The 22,986-nt window shown below is 28.5% G+C and overlaps 5 protein-coding genes across 9 annotated transcripts; 3 read left to right on the top strand and 2 right to left on the bottom strand.

The window, feature by feature from the left end:
- The first annotated feature begins 1,257 nt into the window (after positions 1–1,257).
- Positions 1,258–9,208, top strand: Rpii140 (RNA polymerase II subunit RpII140). 3 transcript variants are annotated; one of them, XM_076327697.1, is made up of 6 exons: positions 1,258–2,659; positions 2,873–5,493; positions 5,572–5,914; positions 6,002–6,260; positions 6,335–6,626; positions 8,502–9,208. In XM_076327697.1, exons 1-5 carry the CDS (start codon positions 2,641–2,643, stop codon positions 6,618–6,620), a joined length of 3,528 nt encoding a protein of 1,175 aa, XP_076183812.1. In that variant the 5' UTR covers positions 1,258–2,640; the 3' UTR covers positions 6,621–6,626; positions 8,502–9,208. The 3 variants fall into 3 exon arrangements, with proteins under 3 accessions (XP_076183812.1, XP_076183813.1, XP_076183811.1); XM_076327698.1 differs by lacking the exon at positions 8,502–9,208 and adding an exon at positions 6,747–7,133; XM_076327696.1 differs by lacking the exon at positions 8,502–9,208 and having other exon boundaries at positions 6,335–7,133.
- LOC143155231 (E3 ubiquitin-protein ligase TM129) lies at positions 7,913–10,982 on the bottom strand. Its single transcript, XM_076327699.1, has 6 exons — positions 10,760–10,982; positions 10,391–10,682; positions 10,121–10,310; positions 9,322–9,516; positions 9,068–9,216; positions 7,913–8,984 (listed from the first exon to the last, which is right to left on the bottom strand). Exons 1-6 carry the CDS (start codon positions 10,959–10,961, stop codon positions 8,867–8,869), a joined length of 1,146 nt encoding a protein of 381 aa, XP_076183814.1. The 5' UTR covers positions 10,962–10,982; the 3' UTR covers positions 7,913–8,866.
- Positions 10,983–11,523: 541 nt separating this feature from the next.
- Remo (Remoulade) lies at positions 11,524–17,824 on the top strand. 2 transcript variants are annotated; one of them, XM_076327177.1, is made up of 14 exons: positions 11,524–11,669; positions 11,958–12,165; positions 12,274–12,417; positions 12,511–12,582; positions 12,657–12,728; positions 12,843–12,914; positions 12,988–13,071; positions 13,162–13,491; positions 13,567–13,703; positions 13,764–14,612; positions 14,691–14,937; positions 14,999–15,292; positions 15,380–16,545; positions 16,658–16,850. In XM_076327177.1, the coding sequence occupies exons 2-14, from the start codon at positions 11,981–11,983 to the stop codon at positions 16,732–16,734; spliced, it is 3,729 nt and encodes a 1,242-aa protein (XP_076183292.1). In that variant the 5' UTR covers positions 11,524–11,669; positions 11,958–11,980; the 3' UTR covers positions 16,735–16,850. The 2 variants fall into 2 exon arrangements, with proteins under 2 accessions (XP_076183292.1, XP_076183291.1); XM_076327176.1 differs by having other exon boundaries at positions 15,380–17,824.
- A 1,016-nt stretch (positions 17,825–18,840) lies between these two features.
- Coprox (oxygen-dependent coproporphyrinogen-III oxidase) lies at positions 18,841–20,674 on the bottom strand. Its single transcript, XM_076327909.1, has 2 exons — positions 20,470–20,674; positions 18,841–20,269 (listed from the first exon to the last, which is right to left on the bottom strand). The coding sequence occupies exon 2, from the start codon at positions 20,261–20,263 to the stop codon at positions 19,106–19,108; it is 1,158 nt and encodes a 385-aa protein (XP_076184024.1). The 5' UTR covers positions 20,264–20,269; positions 20,470–20,674; the 3' UTR covers positions 18,841–19,105.
- Positions 20,059–22,635, top strand: Serrs-m (Seryl-tRNA synthetase, mitochondrial). Of its 2 annotated transcripts, XM_076327908.1 has the most exons (5): positions 20,059–20,373; positions 20,867–21,005; positions 21,115–21,845; positions 21,927–22,094; positions 22,176–22,635. In XM_076327908.1, the coding sequence occupies exons 2-5, from the start codon at positions 20,943–20,945 to the stop codon at positions 22,495–22,497; spliced, it is 1,284 nt and encodes a 427-aa protein (XP_076184023.1). In that variant the 5' UTR covers positions 20,059–20,373; positions 20,867–20,942; the 3' UTR covers positions 22,498–22,635. The 2 variants fall into 2 exon arrangements, with proteins under 2 accessions (XP_076184023.1, XP_076184022.1); XM_076327907.1 differs by having other exon boundaries at positions 20,059–21,005.
- Positions 22,636–22,986: the final 351 nt, after the last annotated feature.

Raw genomic sequence — 22,986 nt, forward strand, 5'->3', positions numbered from 1 at the left:
TTTCTATCATTTTGTTTTCGTTGTTGCATGGAAATGTGGGGGAGTCTTATTGCCACCTCTCTCACTCCGTGTGAAGTGGAGAGAGCGGCCATCTTGGATTGCATCGCTCGCGTGCGATGCAGTTGACTCGCTCTAACTCGCTACACTTGTAAACTATAGATGTGTTTAAAGGTAAGATGAAATACATAGCTATCACCACATAACATCTCAGTTCATTTCATCGCACCATCGGAGAAGAATGGTTATCTCCAAGGAGGACTCTGTAAATATTGATGCACAGTAATCTGCATCTCCCACAAAAAGCAATTAATCGCGACATCTATTGTAATTAATGTGTAACCAGTATATCACTATACCACCACTACCGACTGTTGCAGCACATTGTTTCTTTTTCTTCCTTCGACAGCCGAGCTACATATGTATATACCTAAGCGTGTGTTACAAAGTGTGAAATATATACGTTCTAAAATTGTTGTAAAGGATGTTTTAATACTCTACCAAAATTTCATCAATTTTTACTTTTAATGTTTTTTAATTTTAATATAGGATTTCTTGATGTTCCTCCCTTTTTAATAGTATCTTGTAACTGGAATTCGTGATTATTTCAAACAAAATTGAACAAAACCAAATTAGGTTAAATTAACGTATTTAAATGAAAAGTAAAAATCACCAAAGTAGAAGTAGATACTATAGTAGATATTCAGAATCGAAAGAAAAAAAGGTTTATAACTTTTAAATTAGATAATACTTGCCAAATGAAGCGGAAAAATTCTAATAAATATAGATAAAAAAACTAATATTTACAAATTTATGAACAATTTTTTATTTTTATTTTAGTATTGTACCATATAAAAACAATGGATCTTTCCACTCTATACATGTATTAGGGGGACCGGAAAGTAATGTCGTTTCCTTACATTAAATTCAAACACATAAATTTTTAACGAGTTTTTATTTTTAATCAATGATATAATCACCCTCATTATCAACAACCTTTTGCCATCTAGTGTGCAAATTTTCAATGCCGGATCGATAAAAATCAATTGGTTTTTGAGCAAAATATACAGAGATGGCATTTTGAATATCATCCAAATTTGCAAATCTTTTGCCACTTAGAAAGTGTTGAAGCGATCGGAATAAATGGAAATCCGATGGTGCAACATCGGGCGAGTATGGTGGGTGAGGCAGTATCTCCCACCCCAATTCATTAATTTTTGCCAAGGTTCGTCTTGCGCAGTGCGGTCTTGCATTATCGTGTTGCAGAATAACGCCTTTTCTGTTGACAATCGTTGGCCACTTTTCAATTAAAGATTTATTTACACGATCTAATTGTTCACAGTAAAGGTCTGCATTCACAGTCTGTCCAGGTTTCAGCACTTCAAAATGAACAACGCCGCGAATACTCCACCAAACACACAAAAGGGCCTTTTTGGGGTGTAAACCTGGCTTAGCAGTACTTTGTGGCGATTCATTTGGAGAGAGCCACTGCCATTTGCGTTTTGGATTATCATAAAGAACCCACTTTTCATCTCCGGTGATCAAGCGATCAAAAAACGCTTCTGTATTGTGCCGTTGAAGCAATAAGTTGCATGTGGTGGATCGGTTAGCCTTGTTCTCTTCGGACAGATTATGCGGGACCCAAACACCTGCTCTGCTTACTTTCCCAATCTGCTGCAAATGTTCTTGGATGGTCGACCAAGGTTGGTTAAGACTGTTTGACAATTCCTCGATTGTCTGACACGGATTTGCTTCCACTTCCGCACTTAACACGTCATTGTCTAACGTTGTTGGTCTTCCTGATCGATACGAGTCGGAAAGATCAAAATTACCGGATTTGAACTTGGAAAACCACCTTTGGCATTTATGAACGTCTAATGCATTTGGATAAACATCGCAAATGTTTTTGGTAGCAACTGTTGCGTTACTACCCTTGCGAAACTTAAAAAGCATGCAATGCCGGATATGTACCTCTTCTGGTATTTGGCTGGCCATTTCACCCAAAATTGTAAAGAAAAATTTTAAATTTAATTATTTACAACTAAACAAGTCACTATAACCTCAGAATGTCTTTGCTACGACTTTAATGTACACAATGAGCTGACAAATGACAATCAAATAGTGACATGCGCAGAAACGATATTACTTTCCGATCCACCTAATATTATAACATAGGATTATCTTATTATAGAACATCGTACCGTCATAGATATTTAGTTATACACTTAGTAATCAGTGAACAGTTACAAAATTAATACAAAATAGAAACAAAAAATTGTTCATAATTTTGCAAATATTGGTTTTTTGACTCATTTTTATTAGAATTTTCTACTCCATTTGGCATGTACTATCTATGCTAAAAATTATGAACCCTTTTTTCTTTCTACCCTTTAACTATAGTAAAAACTCAAGGACCGTTTCCACGCAACATAAAGCATGATTTTTAACACGATTGGAATGTCGTGACAATGCGACATCTAAATTTTAGTTTACGTCTATACTAAATAGGTTATTCTATGATACATACAGTTAGTATTTAAGTTTAATATTTGCCTTTTGTCCATTCTGATCTGCCAGAAAGATTTTTAAATATTAAGTTTGTTGACGAAACGTTAATGTTAATAAAACTTTTATAAATAAATCATGTACGCTCTTGAAGATGGTAAGAACTTTATCACAAACATAATATTTATATTAATAAGAAAAAAGTTAAAATAGTAATATTGTAACATAACCTTAATATATTTTTTGTTTATATGTGCAATTTTAAGTATCTTTCTTATATTATTATTTACTTTACTGTATTTTGATACTGCTGTTTTTTTCTTTTGAGATTTCAAAGTATGAATTTATGAATGACTACATTTTTATACAGATCAATATGATGATGAAGATGCAGAAGAAATTTCATCAAAACTTTGGCAGGAAGCATGTTGGATTGTTATTAATGCCTATTTTGATGAAAAAGGTCTTGTGCGACAACAACTTGACAGTTTTGATGAATTTATTGAAATGTCTGTTCAAAGAATTGTCGAAGATTCACCACAAATTGATCTACAAGCAGAAGCACAACATACTTCAGGAGAAATAGAAAATCCTGTTAGACATTTGTTGAAGTTTGAACAGATCTATCTGTCAAAGCCTACTCATTGGGAAAAGGATGGTGCTCCATCTCCTATGATGCCAAATGAAGCTAGACTTAGAAATTTGACATACTCTGCACCATTATACGTAGATATAACTAAAACAATTGTAAAAGATGGAGAAGATCCTATTGAAACACAACATCAAAAAACATTTATTGGAAAAATTCCAATTATGTTAAGATCAAAATATTGTTTACTTGCTGGTTTATCCGATCGTGACTTAACAGAATTAAATGAATGTCCATTAGATCCTGGTGGTTATTTTATTATTAATGGATCAGAAAAAGTACTAATTGCGCAAGAAAAAATGGCAACAAATACAGTTTATGTTTTTAGTATGAAAGATGGAAAATATGCATATAAGTCAGAAATTAGGTCTTGTTTGGAACATAGTTCACGTCCCACATCTACATTATGGATTAATATGATGGCAAAGAGTGGGGCTAGTATTAAAAAATCTGCCATTGGACAACGAATTATTGCAATTATTCCATATATTAAACAAGAAATTCCTATTATGATTGTTTTTCGAGCACTTGGATTTGTAGCTGATCGTGATATTTTAGAACATATCATATACGACTTTGATGATCCTGAAATGATGGAAATGGTAAAACCTTCTTTAGATGAAGCTTTTGTTATACAAGAACAAAATGTTGCATTAAATTTTATTGGTACTAGAGGTGCAAGACCTGGAGTAACTAAAGAGAAACGTATTAAATATGCTAGAGAAATTTTACAAAAAGAAATGCTTCCACATGTTGGCATAAGTGATTTTTGTGAAACTAAGAAAGCTTACTTCCTTGGTTATATGGTACATAGATTATTATCAGCATCTCTTGGACGGAGGGAATTGGATGATCGAGACCACTATGGTAATAAAAGATTAGATTTAGCTGGTCCATTATTAGCATTTTTATTCAGAGGATTGTTTAAGAATTTGATGAAAGAAGTACGATTATATGCACAGAAATTCATAGACAGAGGAAAAGACTTTAACCTTGAACTTGCTATCAAAACCAAAATTATTACTGATGGTTTGAGGTATTCCCTTGCTACAGGTAATTGGGGAGATCAAAAGAAAGCTCACCAAGCTAGAGCCGGTGTGTCACAAGTATTAAATAGATTAACATTTGCATCAACACTTTCACATTTAAGAAGAGTAAATTCTCCAATTGGAAGGGATGGCAAATTAGCTAAACCACGTCAGTTACATAACACATTATGGGGTATGTTATGTCCTGCAGAAACCCCTGAAGGTGCTGCTGTAGGTTTAGTAAAAAATTTGGCATTAATGGCTTACATTAGTGTTGGATCTCAACCTTCTCCAATTCTTGAATTCTTAGAGGAATGGTCTATGGAAAATTTAGAAGAAATTGCACCAAGTGCAATAGCTGATGCAACAAAAATATTTGTAAATGGCTGCTGGGTTGGTATCCACAGAGATCCAGATCAATTAATGGCTACTTTACGTAAATTAAGGCGTCAAATGGATATTATTGTATCGGAAGTATCTATGATCAGAGATATTAGAGATCGTGAAATCAGAATTTATACGGATGCAGGAAGAATTAGTAGGCCTTTATTAATTGTTGAAGGGCAGAATTTATTGCTAAAAAAAAGACATATTGATATGTTGAAGGAAAGAGATTACAACAATGATGGCTGGCAAGAATTAGTTGGTAGTGGAGTAGTTGAATATATTGATACTTTAGAAGAAGAAACTGTAATGATTGCTATGTCACCTGAAGATTTGAGGCAAGAAAAGGAATATGCTTATTGTACAACATATACACATTGTGAAATTCATCCAGCAATGATTTTAGGAGTATGTGCCTCAATTATTCCATTTCCTGATCATAATCAGAGCCCAAGAAATACTTATCAAAGTGCTATGGGTAAACAAGCTATGGGTGTATACATCACAAATTTTCATGTGCGAATGGATACTTTAGCTCATGTATTATATTATCCTCATAAACCTTTAGTTACAACAAGATCTATGGAATATCTTAGATTTCGTGAATTACCAGCTGGAATTAATAGTATAGTTGCTATATTATGTTACACTGGTTATAATCAAGAAGATAGTGTTATCTTAAATGCTAGTGCTGTTGAAAGAGGTTTCTTTCGATCTGTATTCTATAGATCTTACAAAGATTCTGAATCCAAAAGAATTGGTGATCAAGAAGAACAGTTTGAAAAGCCTACACGACAAACTTGTCAAGGAATGCGCAATGCTATCTATGATAAATTGGATGATGATGGAATTATTGCTCCTGGAATTCGTGTATCTGGAGATGACGTAGTTATAGGTAAAACTATTACTTTGCCAGAGGCAGATGATGAGGTATGTGATGTACAATTGTTATATTAAATGAATTTTGTTTATCATATTAATGTTCTACTTCTTCAATAATGTTTACAGTTGGATAGTACAACAAAACGTTTTACAAAGCGTGATGCATCTACCTTCTTACGTAATAGTGAAACTGGTATAGTGGATCAAGTAATGTTGACTTTAAACAGTGAAGGATACAAATTTTGTAAAATAAGAGTACGTAGTGTTCGCATTCCACAAATTGGTGACAAATTTGCTTCACGACATGGACAAAAAGGTACATGCGGAATTCAATATAGACAGGAAGACATGCCATTTTCATGCGAAGGTCTTACACCAGACATTATAATTAATCCTCATGCTATCCCATCACGTATGACTATTGGTCATTTAATTGAGTGTATACAGGGAAAAGTTTCAGCTAATAAAGGTACTTATATTGTTACTTCTAGTGAAACAATTATTTACAAAGATGCCAATATACATAATAAATGAACAATAATGTACTTCTTAATAGGTGAAATTGGTGATGCTACTCCATTCAATGATGCTGTAAATGTACAGAAAATTTCTACACTTCTACAAGAATATGGATACCAATTAAGAGGAAATGAAGTTATGTACAATGGGCACACTGGTCGTAAGATCAATGCTCAAGTTTTTTTAGGTCCAACTTATTATCAACGTTTAAAGCATATGGTAGATGATAAAATTCACAGTAGAGCTCGGGGACCGGTACAGATTTTAGTTCGACAACCTATGGAAGGAAGAGCAAGGTAACATACATTACTTCTATTATATTTATTTACTGCTATAATTTATATATTCATATAATAATATTAATTTTTAGAGATGGAGGTTTACGATTTGGTGAAATGGAACGTGATTGTCAGATTTCTCATGGAGCTGCACAGTTCCTAAGGGAACGTTTATTTGAAGTTTCAGATCCATATCGAATACACATATGCAATTTCTGTGGTTTGATTGCAATAGCAAATTTAAGAAATAATACATTTGAATGTAAAGGATGTAAAAACAAAACACAAATCTCTCAAGTTAGATTACCATATGCAGCAAAATTACTTTTCCAAGAACTTATGGCTATGAATATTGCACCTCGATTAATGGTAGCATAAACATTGGTATGTTTATTGTTTTTATAACTCTTCGCAAAATGAAGTCGAAAATATAAAACAAAATTTTGTCATTTGAGACTTTTTTTTTTAAATTGAATTTAAAATTTCGTTTTGTGTACTTTTTAGATATAATACGAATTATGCTTAATTATGTACATATTACATTTTTGTATACTACAAAATAGTGATGTAAACAGGACTGGTTCTAAACAGAAATAGAATATAAGTAAAAGAAAAATTTACTACCGCCATTAGTGCATATCCTACAGATCAAAACTGTAATTTTGCTTCCTTACTATTGATTATTATTATAAACTCATAAAATTTACTGATAGTTTCGGAAACCTAGCTCTTATCAAATTTCACTTTCCTAGATTAAGTATTTTATAAAATGTGTGGATACTCTTTTACTTCATTTTCATTATTTCATTTTTTGTTTACAAACATTTTAAAACTGACAAATTGGATTTTCTGTATGCAACAATGTTAGTATTTATGCGTATAATAAATAATATTTAAAGTTAAAGTTTTGATTTCTGATTTTAATTCTCAATTTTGGAAAGGCTAAAAGAATATATCAGTAGTACACCATTTGAACAAAGATATTGGTACATTCCTCAAATATTTCTTAACATAATAGTTCTATTTTATTGCTTATCATAGATCATAAGAAAACAAAAATTTAACTTATAATATTATTATTTACATTAACCAATTATAATAGATAAATTTTATAAGAATTATTTATTAAAACCATTAATAAGGGTTACAAATGTGAAAGAAGCTAGTGAATTGATACAAAAAACTCATAGAATATTCATTATGTTTGAAATAATGTGTTTAAATTTTAAATTATTTTTAATGAGTATTACATATTTTGTATTAGTAGGTACTACTTTATATCTTGTATAGTATACTTTAAAATCGTATAATAATTTATTCTTTGATCATTTATACTGTAACATGATATTTAAAATAAAGATAGAGATACAAATTAACAAATGAGATGATCCATCAACAGAGATGAATACATCACAATATTGTGCTATAAAAAAAATGTAGTTTAAGCATAAAGAAGATAGAAAATTTTTATTTAACTTCTATATATAAAATTTAATTTTTTTAAAAATTTATTTAAAACTTTTTTGTTAAACTTAAAAAAGATACAAAAGATAACCATAACTATCCATAGATCAATTTTGTTAAAAATTTAACCAAATTTTGAGAATATAAATCTTAAACATGAAATTTTATTAAAATTCATTTAATTGTTTAAACACAACTATGATAACAGTATACTCGACTACACATGTGCAAAAGTATACAAACAAAATTGTTTTCTTCAAAAATATGTTTTTCTGTAAATAAATGTTTTTGAAATTTTTCTTGATTACAATACTTAACTTTCTTGATTCGATTAAATTCGCTGATTATGATCAAATTGTTTCTAATGGATGAAAACATTTGAAACTATTCCTATGAAAAGTATTTCTATAACAATTCTATTCATGCCTTTCGGACTTAGTGGGCTATTTCGCTTGTGAGCTCCAGTTTCCTACTTCAGTAAAATATTTATTGCATCCACGATAAAGTGATGTATCGCGCTCATACTCTAATGGTTTTCCAAGCGCCATATTCTTGAAAAATACAGTTGCCACAAAAGGAAGAATTTAAAAAATTCTGATAATGAAAGTGTTATAATTATGTTTGAAATAAGTTTTTTCAAATTTGTTGATAAGTCAGTAACTATTGAAAACAGATTTTAAACACTGACTTATGAAATGCTGTTTGAACAAAATCGTTGATATAATATAATTAGACTGAAAGACAATGTTACACGGTGAGAGCAATTTTGTAATTCCACTGAATTGTTGCTATCAGGTGAATGATCAATGGAAAGGGGCAATATACTAATGAAGGAAAGTAATAAATTTATCAGACATTTTCTGAGTTCCAATATTTTAAATGAAATACCTCTTTACACAATTAAACTATGAGTAATGAACACATGACAACAATAAAATCTGGGAGACAAAAACTCCAGAAATATCATGCAGCATCATTGAGGAATGTATAAAATGTATTTATAATTAACTGGAAAAACTGTCAAAGAATGTAACATAAGAAAATAATGTATAAAAATTATATTATTTTCTTTCATACTTATTTAAACCTTGCTAGGTTAAGTATATCATTTAAAAAGAACGTTTTAAAAATTTAGTTTTATATTAATCTATTAGTTATATTTAAATAGATTGTATAAGACATACATCTAAAATACAAAATTGTGCTCTGCATACAGGACAAGTACATTTAGATGATAACCATGTTTCTGGTGCATTTTCATCTTGTCTTGAAGCAAACCTGTAACAATACATATAAAATTTTTAATTAAAATGTTAGAATAAATATGAAGAATAAGAAATTATTGAATATTAATTATTAACCATTTTGCCATGCAATCTATGCACCACATTGGTCGACAATAACATGTCATACAATCTTCAGGACCTCCACTTCCAATACCACTACTGCATTGTTTAAACAATTTTACATTTGACAAAGCTTGCATACATCCAATACATTGATTTAATTCCTTAAAGTATTTATATATAATTATTGGCTTAAGAAGTAAAATAGAATATTAAATTTAGAAATAATAAATTAAATTATATTATATTATATTATATTATATTATTACTTCTGCACTTTCATAATATGGATTTTCTTCTACTTGTTCCTTAAAATTATCAATGAACCTATCAAGTAAAGTTTTGTGAAAAGTGATATTCTGTAATATAGTGATAGGACGTGACACTTTATCTTGTAAATTTTTGAAATCCAATGTGTTCAACCTTATATCAAAAGATTGTGCTCCAGTTCTTGTAGGCTTTACCTATATGAAAAATACATTTTCAGTTACAAGAAAAATGATAATTTATTTAATAAAACAATTCTGCTTATGATTGAATTCTTTATATGGTTTTGTTCTCCAAAATGCACACTCAGTGAATAAAAAAATTACCAGAAATTGTACTGAAGTCCTTGTCAATCAGCTTGCATATTTAACTGCAATTTATCATTTAAAAGTTGAAACATATCTATGCATTTGCTGTATTATAGACAAATTTTTTTGTGCCAAGTGTACAAGAGGAAATAGAATTATTTTGCCAATATATTCTATAACTAATTTTAAGTTATTAATATTATATCACCATATGTATGATTCTTAATGGTTATTAAGATATAAATGTAATATGTTCATGTCTTAAGAACCATTAAGAATCATATTCATGTTGAAGACATTTTTCATTCAATATTAGTTCCAGAGACCACTAATGAAGTATTTATATTACTTCTAATATCATTCTATATAGTATAACCTTAACCAGAAATCCTATACTACATAAAAATTATAATAACATAAGCAGAATAGAAGAAACAATTGGGTTCATGATGTTGCTCTTGGGCAAAAATAGTTTGAAATGTATAAAATATACCTCAATGTTAATAAATTGAACTTCTCCTCTCGTCACAGGTGACATATCATGAGTGTCACTTTTGTTAACTATTAAAGCTGTATCACTTTGATGTGCAACTAAGATTTTATAAGGCATAACTTTAATTATCCAATTGTCTGTTGCTATTATGCATGTTATACTATTTGTAGTAATTACAATTTTGTCTAGTCTGAAATAAAATTTCAATTTTTTAATCCTCTTTCCAACATAAATCATTGTTTACACAATACTATATATTCAATGTGTCACCTTCGATACTCTGTGTTGATATCAGAAGCTATTGTAGTCCATGATGTATCCTGTCTATGATGTATACGATCCAAATGATTATCATTATTGTTATCATGATTACAATAAAGTTTAAGATTCTGTGTTATAGGATGTTTACTCCAATTATTCATAGACCATGTTAAAATTTTATACAAGGTATATAGAGGCATGAACACAGTACAAATTAGAATCATTAACCATAAATTGTTGTGACCTAATAATATTTTCATAGCATCTACATGCCCAAATAAAATTATACCAAATGTATAACCTGAATAAAAACAAAACTTATTTCATTGTTACAAAATTAGTATGTTCGAATTAATAAAAAGAACTATCAGTATTTACCAAAGGGAAGCATAGAATGTATAAATAATGTAATTACACTTCTTTTTATATGATATTGTATAAAAAATTCATTTTCATTGTCTAACTGAGATGAAAATATGTCTTTTATGGTTAGTCCAGCAGAAACAAATTCTGGAGGTGGATATATAATACATCCTGATATTAATATATAAGACAAAGAATAAAAGAAAAAGGTGGACATATTCTAAAGAATATATTTTCAATTTCGTATTTTTACTTTTTACTTCACCGTTTAAAACAACTTTTAAATAACTATATTCAACAATCCTTGTTTAAATTCTTTGTTTCGATAACGCCATTTAATGTAAAGTAATGGTTAGATACTGAAATTATGATGAATACCCATGAAACCTAATATCAAAATAAATTTCAATACTTGTAAAAGGTCCTAAATATCTGAAAATTATTAGTAAAATTTATATATATATATATATGTATCTATATACATATATATAAATATATGTATATGTATATATATATATAAATTATATATATATAAAATATATGTATGTGTATGCTCTGTGTCTATATATATATATATATATATATACATATTTATATATATACATATGGGTTAAACAAATTTATAGTAGACTCATCTTTTTTATGTACGTGAAAATCAGCCTATAATTGTTTCTATATTTTGGCTACAGTATATATAACTATATAGATACTATATATATATATATTTTATACATAGTACGAACACACATATAGTTGATAGTTTATGACAGTTCGTAGAGCTCGCGGTATTTGTTCTTTTCCTATTTTTCTATTCTTGTAATTATTTCCAATGATTATTCGCAAACAGTAATACGCGAGAATAACGTATACTGTTTTATATTGAAATAATATGATAAATACAATTATTTTTGTGACCGTGAATATTGTAAGTATTTCCCATTTATAATTTCATCGTTTACACTTATCAAAATTTTTTCTGGTACATTTTTCTCCGTATAATATAAGTTTATATATTATGAATAAAAGTTATATATTTAACAATGCCAAAATTTTCTTGAATGCTTTCCATTGCATAAACAAATAATGATCTTGTAATTGTACTCATTTTTTGTTTTGTTTATTTCAATTAAAAATACTGGCTTATATAAATAATTTGTATAATTGATATAATATTAATGCTATTTTTTTACTAATTAATGTCAATATTATTTAGGTAAGAGTCTTCCTTCTCTAATAATGAAGGTTGCCCTCATATTCTTAGTTTTAACTCAAGCTAGAGGGAAAACAATTCAAACATGCCCACAGTATTGTACATGTAAACTTGGTGCACAAGCAGAATGGTTACGTGTTAAATGTGGCAACGAGTTGCAGGATATTAAAAGTATTAATATTGATATTGTTAGTGTGGAATTAGTACAATTGTAAGTGTATTATAAGTCTTTTAACAGAAAAAGCATTTGTGTCTGCATTATATTATATCATATAAAATACAATGTAATTTTTATATTGTTTTTAATAATGTGTTGCAGGGATTTAAGTAAAAATAAGATTTATATCATTGAAGTCAATATATTTAAAAATTTAACAAATCTCAAACGTTTAGACTTGTCACAAAACAATATAACATCTATTAGTGAAGGTTGTTTTAATGGACTTGGAAATTTAGAAAGACTGTAAGAATATTAATTGTTACAGTTAAAACTATATTCTTAATTGTTATATTAGTTATAATTAAACACTAATCTTATATACATATTTGATTTTAGGGATTTAAGTAAAAATCAAATCTCAACCATAGATGTTTATACATTTCGAAAATTATCAAACTTAAAAAGGCTGTAAGTTTATAAATTATGTGTTACTATATATTGTTAAATGCATTCTTTTATCTTATAACTGTTTGTTTGATTAGTGATTTGTCAGGAAACAACATAAGCATTATAATACCATCATTATTTCATGAGTTACTGGCTTTAGAACGCTTGTAAGTGAGTTTTTAATTTTCTTTTTTTGCATTTTAATAATTGCAAGTATTTTCTTACAAATAAAATTATATGTGTGAATGGTAACAAATCCTTCATTTATAACTATGTTTTAGGAAATTAAATGAAAATAAGTTAACAACTTTGAAAGAAGGTACCTTTTCTGGTCTGAAATCTATAAAGCAATTGTAAGTAAGATGAATATTACAATATAAACATATGTAAAGAAATAGGATTATCAAATTTGAATTTTTGTTTTAGAGATCTGTCTAATAATCCATGGAGATGTGATTGTGAATTATATTGGTTCAGTGATTGGATTCATAAGAGTTCTATTAAGTTAATGTAATGTACTAGCTAATTAAATTTCAAATTTTTTATTGATACATTTATATATATTAAAATTTGTAATTCATTGTTTTTTCAATATTTTAGTCTTGCTCCAAAATGTGCATCACCTGTAAATGTTAAAGGTGAATTTGTGAAAAAATTAAGATATTCTGAAAATATCCAATGCCAATGGTTGCCTCCTACAATTGAACTTCGGCCAGTTCGTAATCAAGTAGTTTTTGCTGGAGATTCATTAACTTTAAAATGTAGAGCACCTAGTATTACAGAAGATAGAAATGCAAAATTGAGTTGGTTGTGGTATCCTAATACTACCACTGAAGTTGTGGATTTAAATACATTTACAGATCCACAAAATAGTTTATCTAATATTAAAATTGATAATAGATATCTTGCAGACAGTGGCATTGTAGACAGGTATTTTGATGTTTAATTTAACTTGGGTTAAAATTCGTGCACATTAATGTATAATAATATTACAATTTTTTGTAGTTCTCTTAGTATTGTTCCAGTGAAAGAAGAGCATAATGGACAGTGGAATTGTTTGTTAGTTTCTGTAAATGGCAATAGATCTAAAGCGATTAGTATAATTGTTATTTCTGATCAAACTCGTTATTGTCCTTTAGCAGGTAAGATAAATCGTATGTTTTAAGTTTGTACATAATCATTAATTAATAAATATTTTACAGTAACTAAAAACAATAAAGGCATTTATACATGGCCAAGAACTGTGGTAGGATGGAGAGCAGAATTACCTTGTGAAGGCAACCATTTATCTAGTTTAATGCAAATGCCTTCAAAAGCATCCTATTACTGTAATGTCACAGGTTATTGGGAAAATTTAAACACAGAATTATGTCCTTATATATCACACACAACAAAAAGTTTAGAACAATTTTCGAAGGTTAATCTTTCACTCACAAAGATTAATTTATTAGAAACTGCGAAAAAATTAAAAAATTACACAGGACATGGCATAAAAGTAACTGATCCTGTTGAAGTCAATTTTATAACACAAACTATAGAAAATTATTTACACTTCCTAGTTGAAGAAAAAGAACTTGGTGCTATATTAATCGATGTTATCAGCACAGTAATTAATTTACCAAAAAACATCTTAAAAAGAGCCGAAATTTCTTTCAAATCTTGCACAAGACTAATAAAAGCTATAGAAAAAATTGTACAATTTACTCCATCTATACAATCTTACAAAAAAAATATGGCACTAGAGGAGTTCAGAGTAAAACGCAGTAGCTTTACAGGTTTAATATGTACATGGTATTCTAATGCTGCTTTTATTGGTGATTCGGAATCAAAATTCCTACAATGCACAACAAACAACAGAACTACTCCTATTAACATAAAAGACAGAATAATTGAAGCTTCAATACACTTACCTGCATCTCTATTAGAATATTCACAAGAAGTTGTTGCTCATCAACTAATGATTTCTGTGTATAGCAATAATAGATTGTTTCCTAAAATAGTTAAGACTGATAATATGGATATTACATCGTGTGTTATTGGAAGCAAATTATGTATGTAATAATAAGTAATTCAAGGAAAATGTATTAATTATAAAACAAAGTAATATATAATTTGAAATTTATTTTCAGTTGGAATATCAGTACAAAATTTAACTGAGCCAGTGTATATCATGTTAAGAGCACCTTTATATTACTATGCCGGAAAAAAATTATTACCAGTCGTTTGGGATGAAACTCTGAATAAATCAGGTGGTTGGACAAGTAATGGATGTCATTTAAGAAATGTATTGAACAATTTAATAGTATTTCATTGTAATCGATTGGGATATTATGGACTTTTACAAGATACTTCATACCTTGATCAAGATGGTAACAGGTATGTATTTAACAAATTTTTTATGTATTTTCTTCAAATTTTGTTATCTTTTTTCTTTTAGTATAACTGGAGCAAAATTTAAATACTCAAATCCAGCAATATATATTGGAAGTATTGTAACAATAACATGCTTAATTATTACTTGTGTAACATATATTGTTTGTTACACCTCAATCACTATGCCTAAAAAAGCAAAACATTGTGTCATTAATACTTGGTTTGCAATGGCATTATTATCATTCTCTTATAGCATTGGTATTCATCAAACAGAAAATATTCAGATTTGCCAAGGTGTTGGTTTAACACTACATTACTTGTCTTTATGTTCCTTATTATGGATGGCAGTATCGGCTAGGTAATAATCTTTTACATTTCACAGAAACAATTTTATATAAATTATACGATGCGATATAACAAAATTAAAAACTTGGTTTATTTGCAGTAATATGTACAAAAAATTTTCTAAATCAGACCTTGGAGATATTCCAGATAATGAACTGCAGGATCAACCAATACCAAAACCATTATTAGGTCTTTATTTAGTTGGTTGGGGTATAGCTATGATAATTTGCGGTATATCTGGAGCAATAAATCTACGAGAATATGCAGGATATTCATATTGCTTCCTCACATCTGGTCCTGCACTTGCTGCTCTCTTTCTTCCAGCTGGAATCCTAATTATATATCTGATTATTTTTCATTTGCTTATTAAATGCGCAATTCAGAATGTTGATGTGAATGCTCAGTTATCTGAAGGTACACAAGCTACGGAGAACATGGATTTAGAATTATTAGAACCAAGCACAAATATATCTGCAAATAGAAATAGTTTACACAGTGCACAAGTTTCTTCCAGTATTGTGGATTCAGAACATTCTCAAATAACACAGTTAAAAGGTCAAATTGTTATGTTAATTTTATATTTAATATCATGGATTGCAGCAGCGGCAGCAACCACAAAACCATTAAGTGCATATATTTCTTTTGACGAAATTGTATTTGCTACTTTATATTCTCTTTTTTCAAGTTCACTTGGTGTATTTGTACTTTTCTTTTATGGAATTGTACGAAATGATGTTAGATCACAGTGGTTAAAAATGCGTTGCTGGCTTCAAAAGCGAAAAAATAGATGTTGTAGGACAAGGAGCATTTCTGACGCAAATCCTGTAATCCCAACACATCCTTTAGTACAACATTTGGTACCTCCATTGTCTAATTCTCAAGCTACTCAAGTAACATCTGATTCAAATTCCATTGGCTCATCAAGATGTACTAACAGATCACAAACCTGTAATGCTTTAAAATTTACAGATATTATGAGCAATCAAGCGGTTTTACCTGTTGGTAGAAAAATGGCAAACGTAAATTTAGTTGTATTACATCGACAACAATACAGATCTAACAATTCTGTTACAACATATACTGAACCAACTTGTGTCGAAATGTTTTACAATCCTCATCAAAGTGGAGTTGCTAGAAAATTCTTTAGAAAACAGCGTCGTCATACAAAAAACAATAATCTCGGTCCTAGAAAACAAGGCGATGGTGGTGCTACAAGTGATGCTGGTAGTTGCATTTCTGTACCGCGACCTGCTGCAAAATTAGAAAGTAATATAGACCAAACTATCTTAAGTACTAGTGCAAAAGTAAATAATACAAATATTCATGTCGAGCTAAATCCAATAAATGATATTAAAAACGTTAACATTCTCTCCGATAGCGGTGGTAGTATATCAGAAGAAAGAAGTGTTCCAATGCGCTTTGTTATTGGTCATGAAAGTCTTCTTCGAAATGTGAGGAAAATCAATAACAATTGCAGATTGCAAGATCCTATAAGCGTTAACACAGTATTAAATTCTCCAAGAAATAGTTCTTGTCAAAAATTAGAAGTAATAAATACAATTTCGCATGATTCGGATATAGATATCAAAACTGATGAAGAAAAACATTTGCGAAATGTTTCACAACAATGCAGTTTAGAATATAGTTCTGAAATAGAATCTACTACCCAGATAACTAGTGAGAAAAGTGATCATAATTTACCAGAAATTTATGAAACTGTAGAGACAGCTGTAGAAGAAAAATTTGTAAGAAAAAGATGTCAAAGTATCAATGAGTCTCATGAAACAGGAGAACGATATTGTAAAACAAATTTAAAATGGTTGTCTAGTTCTAATAGTATGTACTGTCTTCCAATAGACACTACAAAATCATTAAGAAATAATTATCATAGTTCATTGAATGATATTTCGTCCCTTATTGGTTCAAAAAATTGCAAATATTTAAAACCATCATTTACAAATTTACAAAGCATTGCAAGTTCAAATTTGTATGATCAAGTTTCTCTTTCACAAAAATCACTTAATCAGTCAGAATTATCATTTTCTGAAGTAAATAGTTTAACTAGTGATAACACACATAATTTAGAGACCACCAGGGCACATGTTAATTCTTCAGTGAATATTGAATGTATGTCTAATGGGTGCACCAATGAATACAATTTTTGTTTTACTGCAGAAGTGACTTTACCTAGTTTAAATCATACTAATGTTTCACAAGATTCTAAAGAAAAGACTACTAACTCTTTGACTGACATTAGATCACTTATGTCAAGTTCTTGCAATATTGTAAAAAGTTTTGATTCAGGCAATGACATGGAAAATGTAAGCAAAAATACAAACTTAGATAGTTTACAACATCTTGAAGTCAGTAAAATATACTTGAAAAATCCAAATATTTATCTACAAGTAGCCAAAAAAGAAACAAGTGTTTAATTTTATTGTTTTACTTGTATGTAATAAATAACGTATTTATTTTAGTAAAGACATTTCATTCAGAAAAGCAAATATAATTTCTGCTTATATCTTTATTTTGATTAAATCAAGGAAACTAGCTATCTATATTATCCTACCATATTACTGTTTTTACAGGGTATAGTTCCTATGATGACAAAAGTTATTCTTTTCTACAAAAATATTCTATTTTCCCTTAATCTCTCTATTTTGTGCTGGATGCCAAATACTTCCCATATATTTTTGTTTAGATAGAAATATAAGACATTTATGTCACAAACTTATCAAAGTATTTATTTATTCAAGGAAGAATGTACATAGTTAATACAAACGAATTTTATACTTTTATAATTACAAATTTTACATAAAACCGATTTCTTTCTTCATCTTAATTATATATATATTGCTTTGTAAAGCGAAAAAGACGTTTAGCATTTATGTAATCATAACTTATATTGTCACATTTATTGATATTTGCTTCCTTTAAATACTTCTTAAATTAAAATAATCATCTACATCAAATTTAATTTAATTTTTCTTAATGTGTTTTCATTATTATTTTATATTGATGTTTTTGTAATAATAGTATATGCAATTTACATTAAAATATGTTATAATTTCTACATAAGTTTAATGCTTTCTTACAGCTTGTAAAGTATGTTTTTCTAAGACTGAATATTTCATCAAGTAAACTGAGATTATATCAAATTTTGTAATACAATGACATTACATGTTATATATTCATACATACAAAAATCATTTAATTTAAACATTTACTTCCTAAATAGTATACAATGTAAATAGCCTGTTCAATTTTACTTTTAACATACATACATTTATGTATATTATATAATATTTGTAAAGATCAATTACTGATATAGTGAAGTTATTTTATATAATACTTAAAATAACATTAAGAAATAGCATATGCATATACACTTGCTCATACACATTCGTAGAATATGAATATTTACTTTCATATAAAATATACGAATATTAAACGAAGTTTTTATTTATAAAATAATTTATAGTACTTAATTCTTTAAACACATAGTGTACAAATGTATTCATTTTATGTACTTGAAAAATATATTTAAATGTTTTAAAAGTACAGCAGTATCTTTTAAAATTTGAAATTAATATTATATTTTTGTAACTAGTTTCATTTCTTTGTTTTCGCGCATACATTTAATTATGCGCATTAGCATAAAGTATAAGAAAGTAGATTAATTCACTGATTGAACAAAAGATATTATAGTAAGATAGGGATATGTTAATTTATATTATTAATTGAAGTGATAACTCTAATAATAAAAATAATAATTTCTTTATACATGAGATATTTCAATATTATTTCTATTACGTATAAAATATCTTTACAAATTCAACCAATTCTTAGGATTTTTTAGTACAGCTGTAAGTTCTCCTTCTTTTGTCCCAGGTTCTGGTTCATGCATATATTGCCAGTTTGCAGATAAAGGTAAAGACATTAATATACTTTCATATCGTGCACCAGGAGTAAATAAACCAAATTTAGTACCACGATCATATAATAAATTAAATTCAACGTATCTTCCTCTACGTAATAACTGCCATTGCCTTTCAGCATATCCATATGCATCATTTTTGTGCTTTTCAACTAATGGAATGTAAGAAGGAATGACAGCTTCTGCACAAGATTTTATAAATTGAAAAGCTTCATTTTGGTTTGGTGTTTCAAGATCATCAAAAAAGATACCGCCCACTCCTCTACGTTCCCCTCTATGAACAATAAAGAAATAATCATCACACCACTCTTTAAATTTTGAATAGTATGATGGATCATGTTTATCACATGCAGCTTTTAGAGTGCCATGAAAATGTTTTATATCATCTTCATTTAAATAATAAGGTGTCAGATCAGTACCACCTCCAAACCACCAATGAATTGAACCATCTTGATGTTCAACTTCAAAATAGCGATAATTAAAATGTATTGTTGGAACCATGGGATTACGTGGATGAATTACAGCACTCACACCAGCTGCAAAGAATGGCACAGGTTCTTCTTGTAACTGTTTTCCACGTGCCCTCATTTGTTGCACTGCATTTACTGGTAATGTACCAGTAACAACAGATACATTTACACCAGCTTTTTCAAAAACATTACCATCTTGTAAAATACAAGTAATTCCTCCACCTCCTTCCTTTCTGGCCCATTTATCAACTTTAAAACGATAATTTGGATCTTCTAATGATTCTAAAGCTTTGCAAAATTCTCCTTGAGTTTTCATTATTAACAATTCTACTTTTTTTCTCATAGTATCTTTTTTCTTTAAATCCTCAATGTCAGTAATGGGTTGTGCCATGAATTTTTTAATATCTAACTCATTTTGTGCTGCCAAAACTGTAATTCCAGAAGTACTGTAAACCATGACAGTTGTGAAAAGGCCAACACCAATATACTTAAAACTTTTAATCTTGTTTTGAACATTATGATTAAAAAAAAAAGAACGGAAAGAGGTCCAATTTTTGAATAACATACGGGCAACCATGATTATCTGCAATTGATATTATTTGTAAACATTAGTTTTATTTAAATTACTTATATATAAGACCAAATTTGATGCATTTTTACTTTTAGTTTTATATTAATTAATTAATGGTAAGGTTAATTTTCAATTTTAATTTAAAACAGTATCATAACAAACTATTTAAATTATTTAATGATATTGTAATTTAATGAATGGATAGTACTTACCGTTTTCTTATATCAAATAAGTTTACAAATATTACAAATGATGTAATAATTTATGGTGTTATACAAATCATAAACAATTTGATTCATATCCAAAGAAGTTTATGAAATGAATTTTATACTGCAGCAACAACTCATTGCATAATATTGTTAATACTCAATATATCAAATTTCGTTATTTAGTAAAGTACCAAGAAAGTACGTTTACTATTTCTACGAATCGTGAAAATAACTAACCGTATATAAGTACGTGAAACATGTTCTGGAGACTAATGGTTATACAATAACTAATGACGATATAATTATATGTATAATAAGTATCAAATTCTTTTTCATTTCAAAGAAAATTAACAATTCATATTAGATAAATCATTTATTAAAAAAGAAATATATGTGTTAGGTTAATTAAACGTCAAACAGTAACATATATATGTATATATATATATACACATAAGTAATAATATTCCCTTTCGAAAATGTGGTTCAGTAAAGGATGCAAACAATTTTTTAAACATCAGCGATTTTGCACACGAATTTTGGTATATTACAAATTTTATTTTGCCTTATACTCTGTATATATTGAAAAACTATTTTTTATGAAATATAATTTCATGTATTATAATAATTATTATGTATACTTTGTTGCAGTTTAAAAAACGATCTACACAAAATGATATAGACACAAGACAACAAATTCCAAAACCTGAATATGATATAAACTTTTTATGTAATCCATCAAATCGGGATATAATTTTTAATAATATAATTGCAAGGAATAGTATTGGAAATATTGATAAGGTTCTTGAGTTTTCACAGATACCAGAACAAAAAGAACTGTTCTTGCATGAATTAAGTAAAATTCCAAATCAAACTGATCCAGCAGTAATATCTTATGGCAATGACCCACGCGTACTAAAAGAATGTGGGCTCAAACCAGAATTTGATTTTGAACCAAAAGAATTTTCAGATCTAGTTACAAAATTAAAATTATTTAAATCAAAATATTTAAGTCCTTTAGTAGGACAAAAAGGATATGTATTTATAGGAGACTTGGCAAACTTGGAAGAAGCATTAGTTTTTTATACAATTAATAAATTAATAAAATATGGTTTCAAACTTATTTCAGTACCTGATATTATTCCTACTAAACTAATAGAAAGGTGTGGATTAATATCAGATAATGGACGGACTCTTGTATATAGTTTAAATTCTTCCTATGGAGATGATTATAGTTTATCTGGTACTGCAGAAATGTCATTAGCTTACAAAGTAATGAATACTACATTTTCCACTGCAGATTTACCATTAAAACTGGCTGCAGTAAGTAGATGTTTCAGAGCAGAAACATCTAATCTCGTAGAAGAAAGAGGAATATATAGGTAATATTTCTTTGTATTTAATATTGATAGGCATAAATTAAAATATTGACGTTACATTTATATTGATTTGTCTGTTGTCAGAGTTCATCAGTTTACAAAAGTTGAAATGTTTGTATGTTCTGAGCAAGAAAAATCTGCAGAACAATTTCAAGAACTTCAAACAATTCAAGAAAATTTATTTTCTTCTTTAAATTTACATTTTCAAATAATTGATATGCCACCCCATGATCTAGGAAATCCAGCATATAGGTATGTAACAAGTACTTAATTATACATGTTTGACTGCACATTTATTTATTAAATACTATATTATAAATTTTATGTAATTAGAAAAGTTGATATAGAAGGTTGGATGCCTGGAAGAAAATTATATGGAGAATTATCTAGTTGCAGTAATTGTACAGATTATCAGTCACGCAGACTCAACATAAAATATAAGACAAAAACTGGAGAACTCTTGCATGTTCATACTTTAAATGGAACTGGATGTGCAATTCCTCGTATGCTAATTGCACTTTGTGAAACGTATCAAACAAAACATGCTCGCATTAAAGTTCCTGAAATTTTAATACCTTACATGAATGGAAAAATGATGATTAAAAAACAACCAATTGCAGACATGAGAACCTTTAAATTCAAGTCAATATATTAATATATTGTTGTACATTTTGTTTTAAAATATAAGTACGAATTTTACAAATATTAAGAATATTAAAGAATGTAATTATATTTATTTTATTGTACTTAAAAAGGAAAAGTGTAAATATAAAATATTAATTATTCAACTATTATCATAAATAGCATGAACAATTTTTAGTTAGCCACTATATGAAGTACAACTGAGTATCTAATTTTCTTCACATGAACTCAAATTACACAATATAAAAGTAATAACATTTAAATTGCTTGTAATCTTTCATTTGGTAATTATCTTAGAACTGAAGGTAATTTATTTGAAGTAAATTAAAAACACTCATTTGAAGTAAACTTACAGTTTCACTTTTATAAACTAAAATATAATTTATAAGATTAACCCTTTGGACTCTAGGCCTTTTTTGCTTGAGTGAACCAGCAACTCAAGAGGAGTTAGCTACTCCTACTTATTCCATGAGTTTTTTACAGTTAACTTAAAATGATATCA

This window comes from Ptiloglossa arizonensis, chromosome 2 (genome assembly GCF_051014685.1).
Source record: "Ptiloglossa arizonensis isolate GNS036 chromosome 2, iyPtiAriz1_principal, whole genome shotgun sequence".
Classification (NCBI taxonomy): Eukaryota; Metazoa; Arthropoda; class Insecta; order Hymenoptera; family Colletidae; genus Ptiloglossa; species Ptiloglossa arizonensis.

What these genes read in the sequence shown, in the direction of transcription:
- Rpii140 (XM_076327697.1), top strand. An exon ending in TGCCAGAGGCAGATGATGAG is followed by an intron (nt 5,494 to 5,571) that starts GTATGTGATGTA and finishes TAATGTTTACAG; the next exon opens with TTGGATAGTACAACAAAACG. An exon ending in AAAAGTTTCAGCTAATAAAG is followed by an intron (nt 5,915 to 6,001) that starts GTACTTATATTG and finishes ACTTCTTAATAG; the next exon opens with GTGAAATTGGTGATGCTACT.
- LOC143155231 (XM_076327699.1), bottom strand. Translation starts at nt 10,961, where the DNA reads ATGTCCACCTTTTTCTTTTATTCTTTGTCTTATATATTAATATCAGGA. An exon ending in ATCAACACAGAGTATCGAAG is followed by an intron (nt 10,311 to 10,390) that starts GTGACACATTGA and finishes ATTTTATTTCAG; the next exon opens with ACTAGACAAAATTGTAATTA. An exon ending in CATATTATGAAAGTGCAGAA is followed by an intron (nt 9,217 to 9,321) that starts GTAATAATATAA and finishes AAATACTTTAAG; the next exon opens with GAATTAAATCAATGTATTGG.
- Remo (XM_076327176.1), top strand. Translation starts at nt 11,981, where the DNA reads ATGAAGGTTGCCCTCATATTCTTAGTTTTAACTCAAGCTAGAGGGAAA. An exon ending in GACAGTGGCATTGTAGACAG is followed by an intron (nt 13,492 to 13,566) that starts GTATTTTGATGT and finishes AATTTTTTGTAG; the next exon opens with TTCTCTTAGTATTGTTCCAG. An exon ending in TCGTTATTGTCCTTTAGCAG is followed by an intron (nt 13,704 to 13,763) that starts GTAAGATAAATC and finishes AATATTTTACAG; the next exon opens with TAACTAAAAACAATAAAGGC.
- Coprox (XM_076327909.1), bottom strand. Translation starts at nt 20,263, where the DNA reads ATGGTTGCCCGTATGTTATTCAAAAATTGGACCTCTTTCCGTTCTTTT.
- Serrs-m (XM_076327907.1), top strand. Translation starts at nt 20,943, where the DNA reads ATGTGGTTCAGTAAAGGATGCAAACAATTTTTTAAACATCAGCGATTT. An exon ending in GAAGAAAGAGGAATATATAG is followed by an intron (nt 21,846 to 21,926) that starts GTAATATTTCTT and finishes GTCTGTTGTCAG; the next exon opens with AGTTCATCAGTTTACAAAAG. An exon ending in CTAGGAAATCCAGCATATAG is followed by an intron (nt 22,095 to 22,175) that starts GTATGTAACAAG and finishes TTATGTAATTAG; the next exon opens with AAAAGTTGATATAGAAGGTT.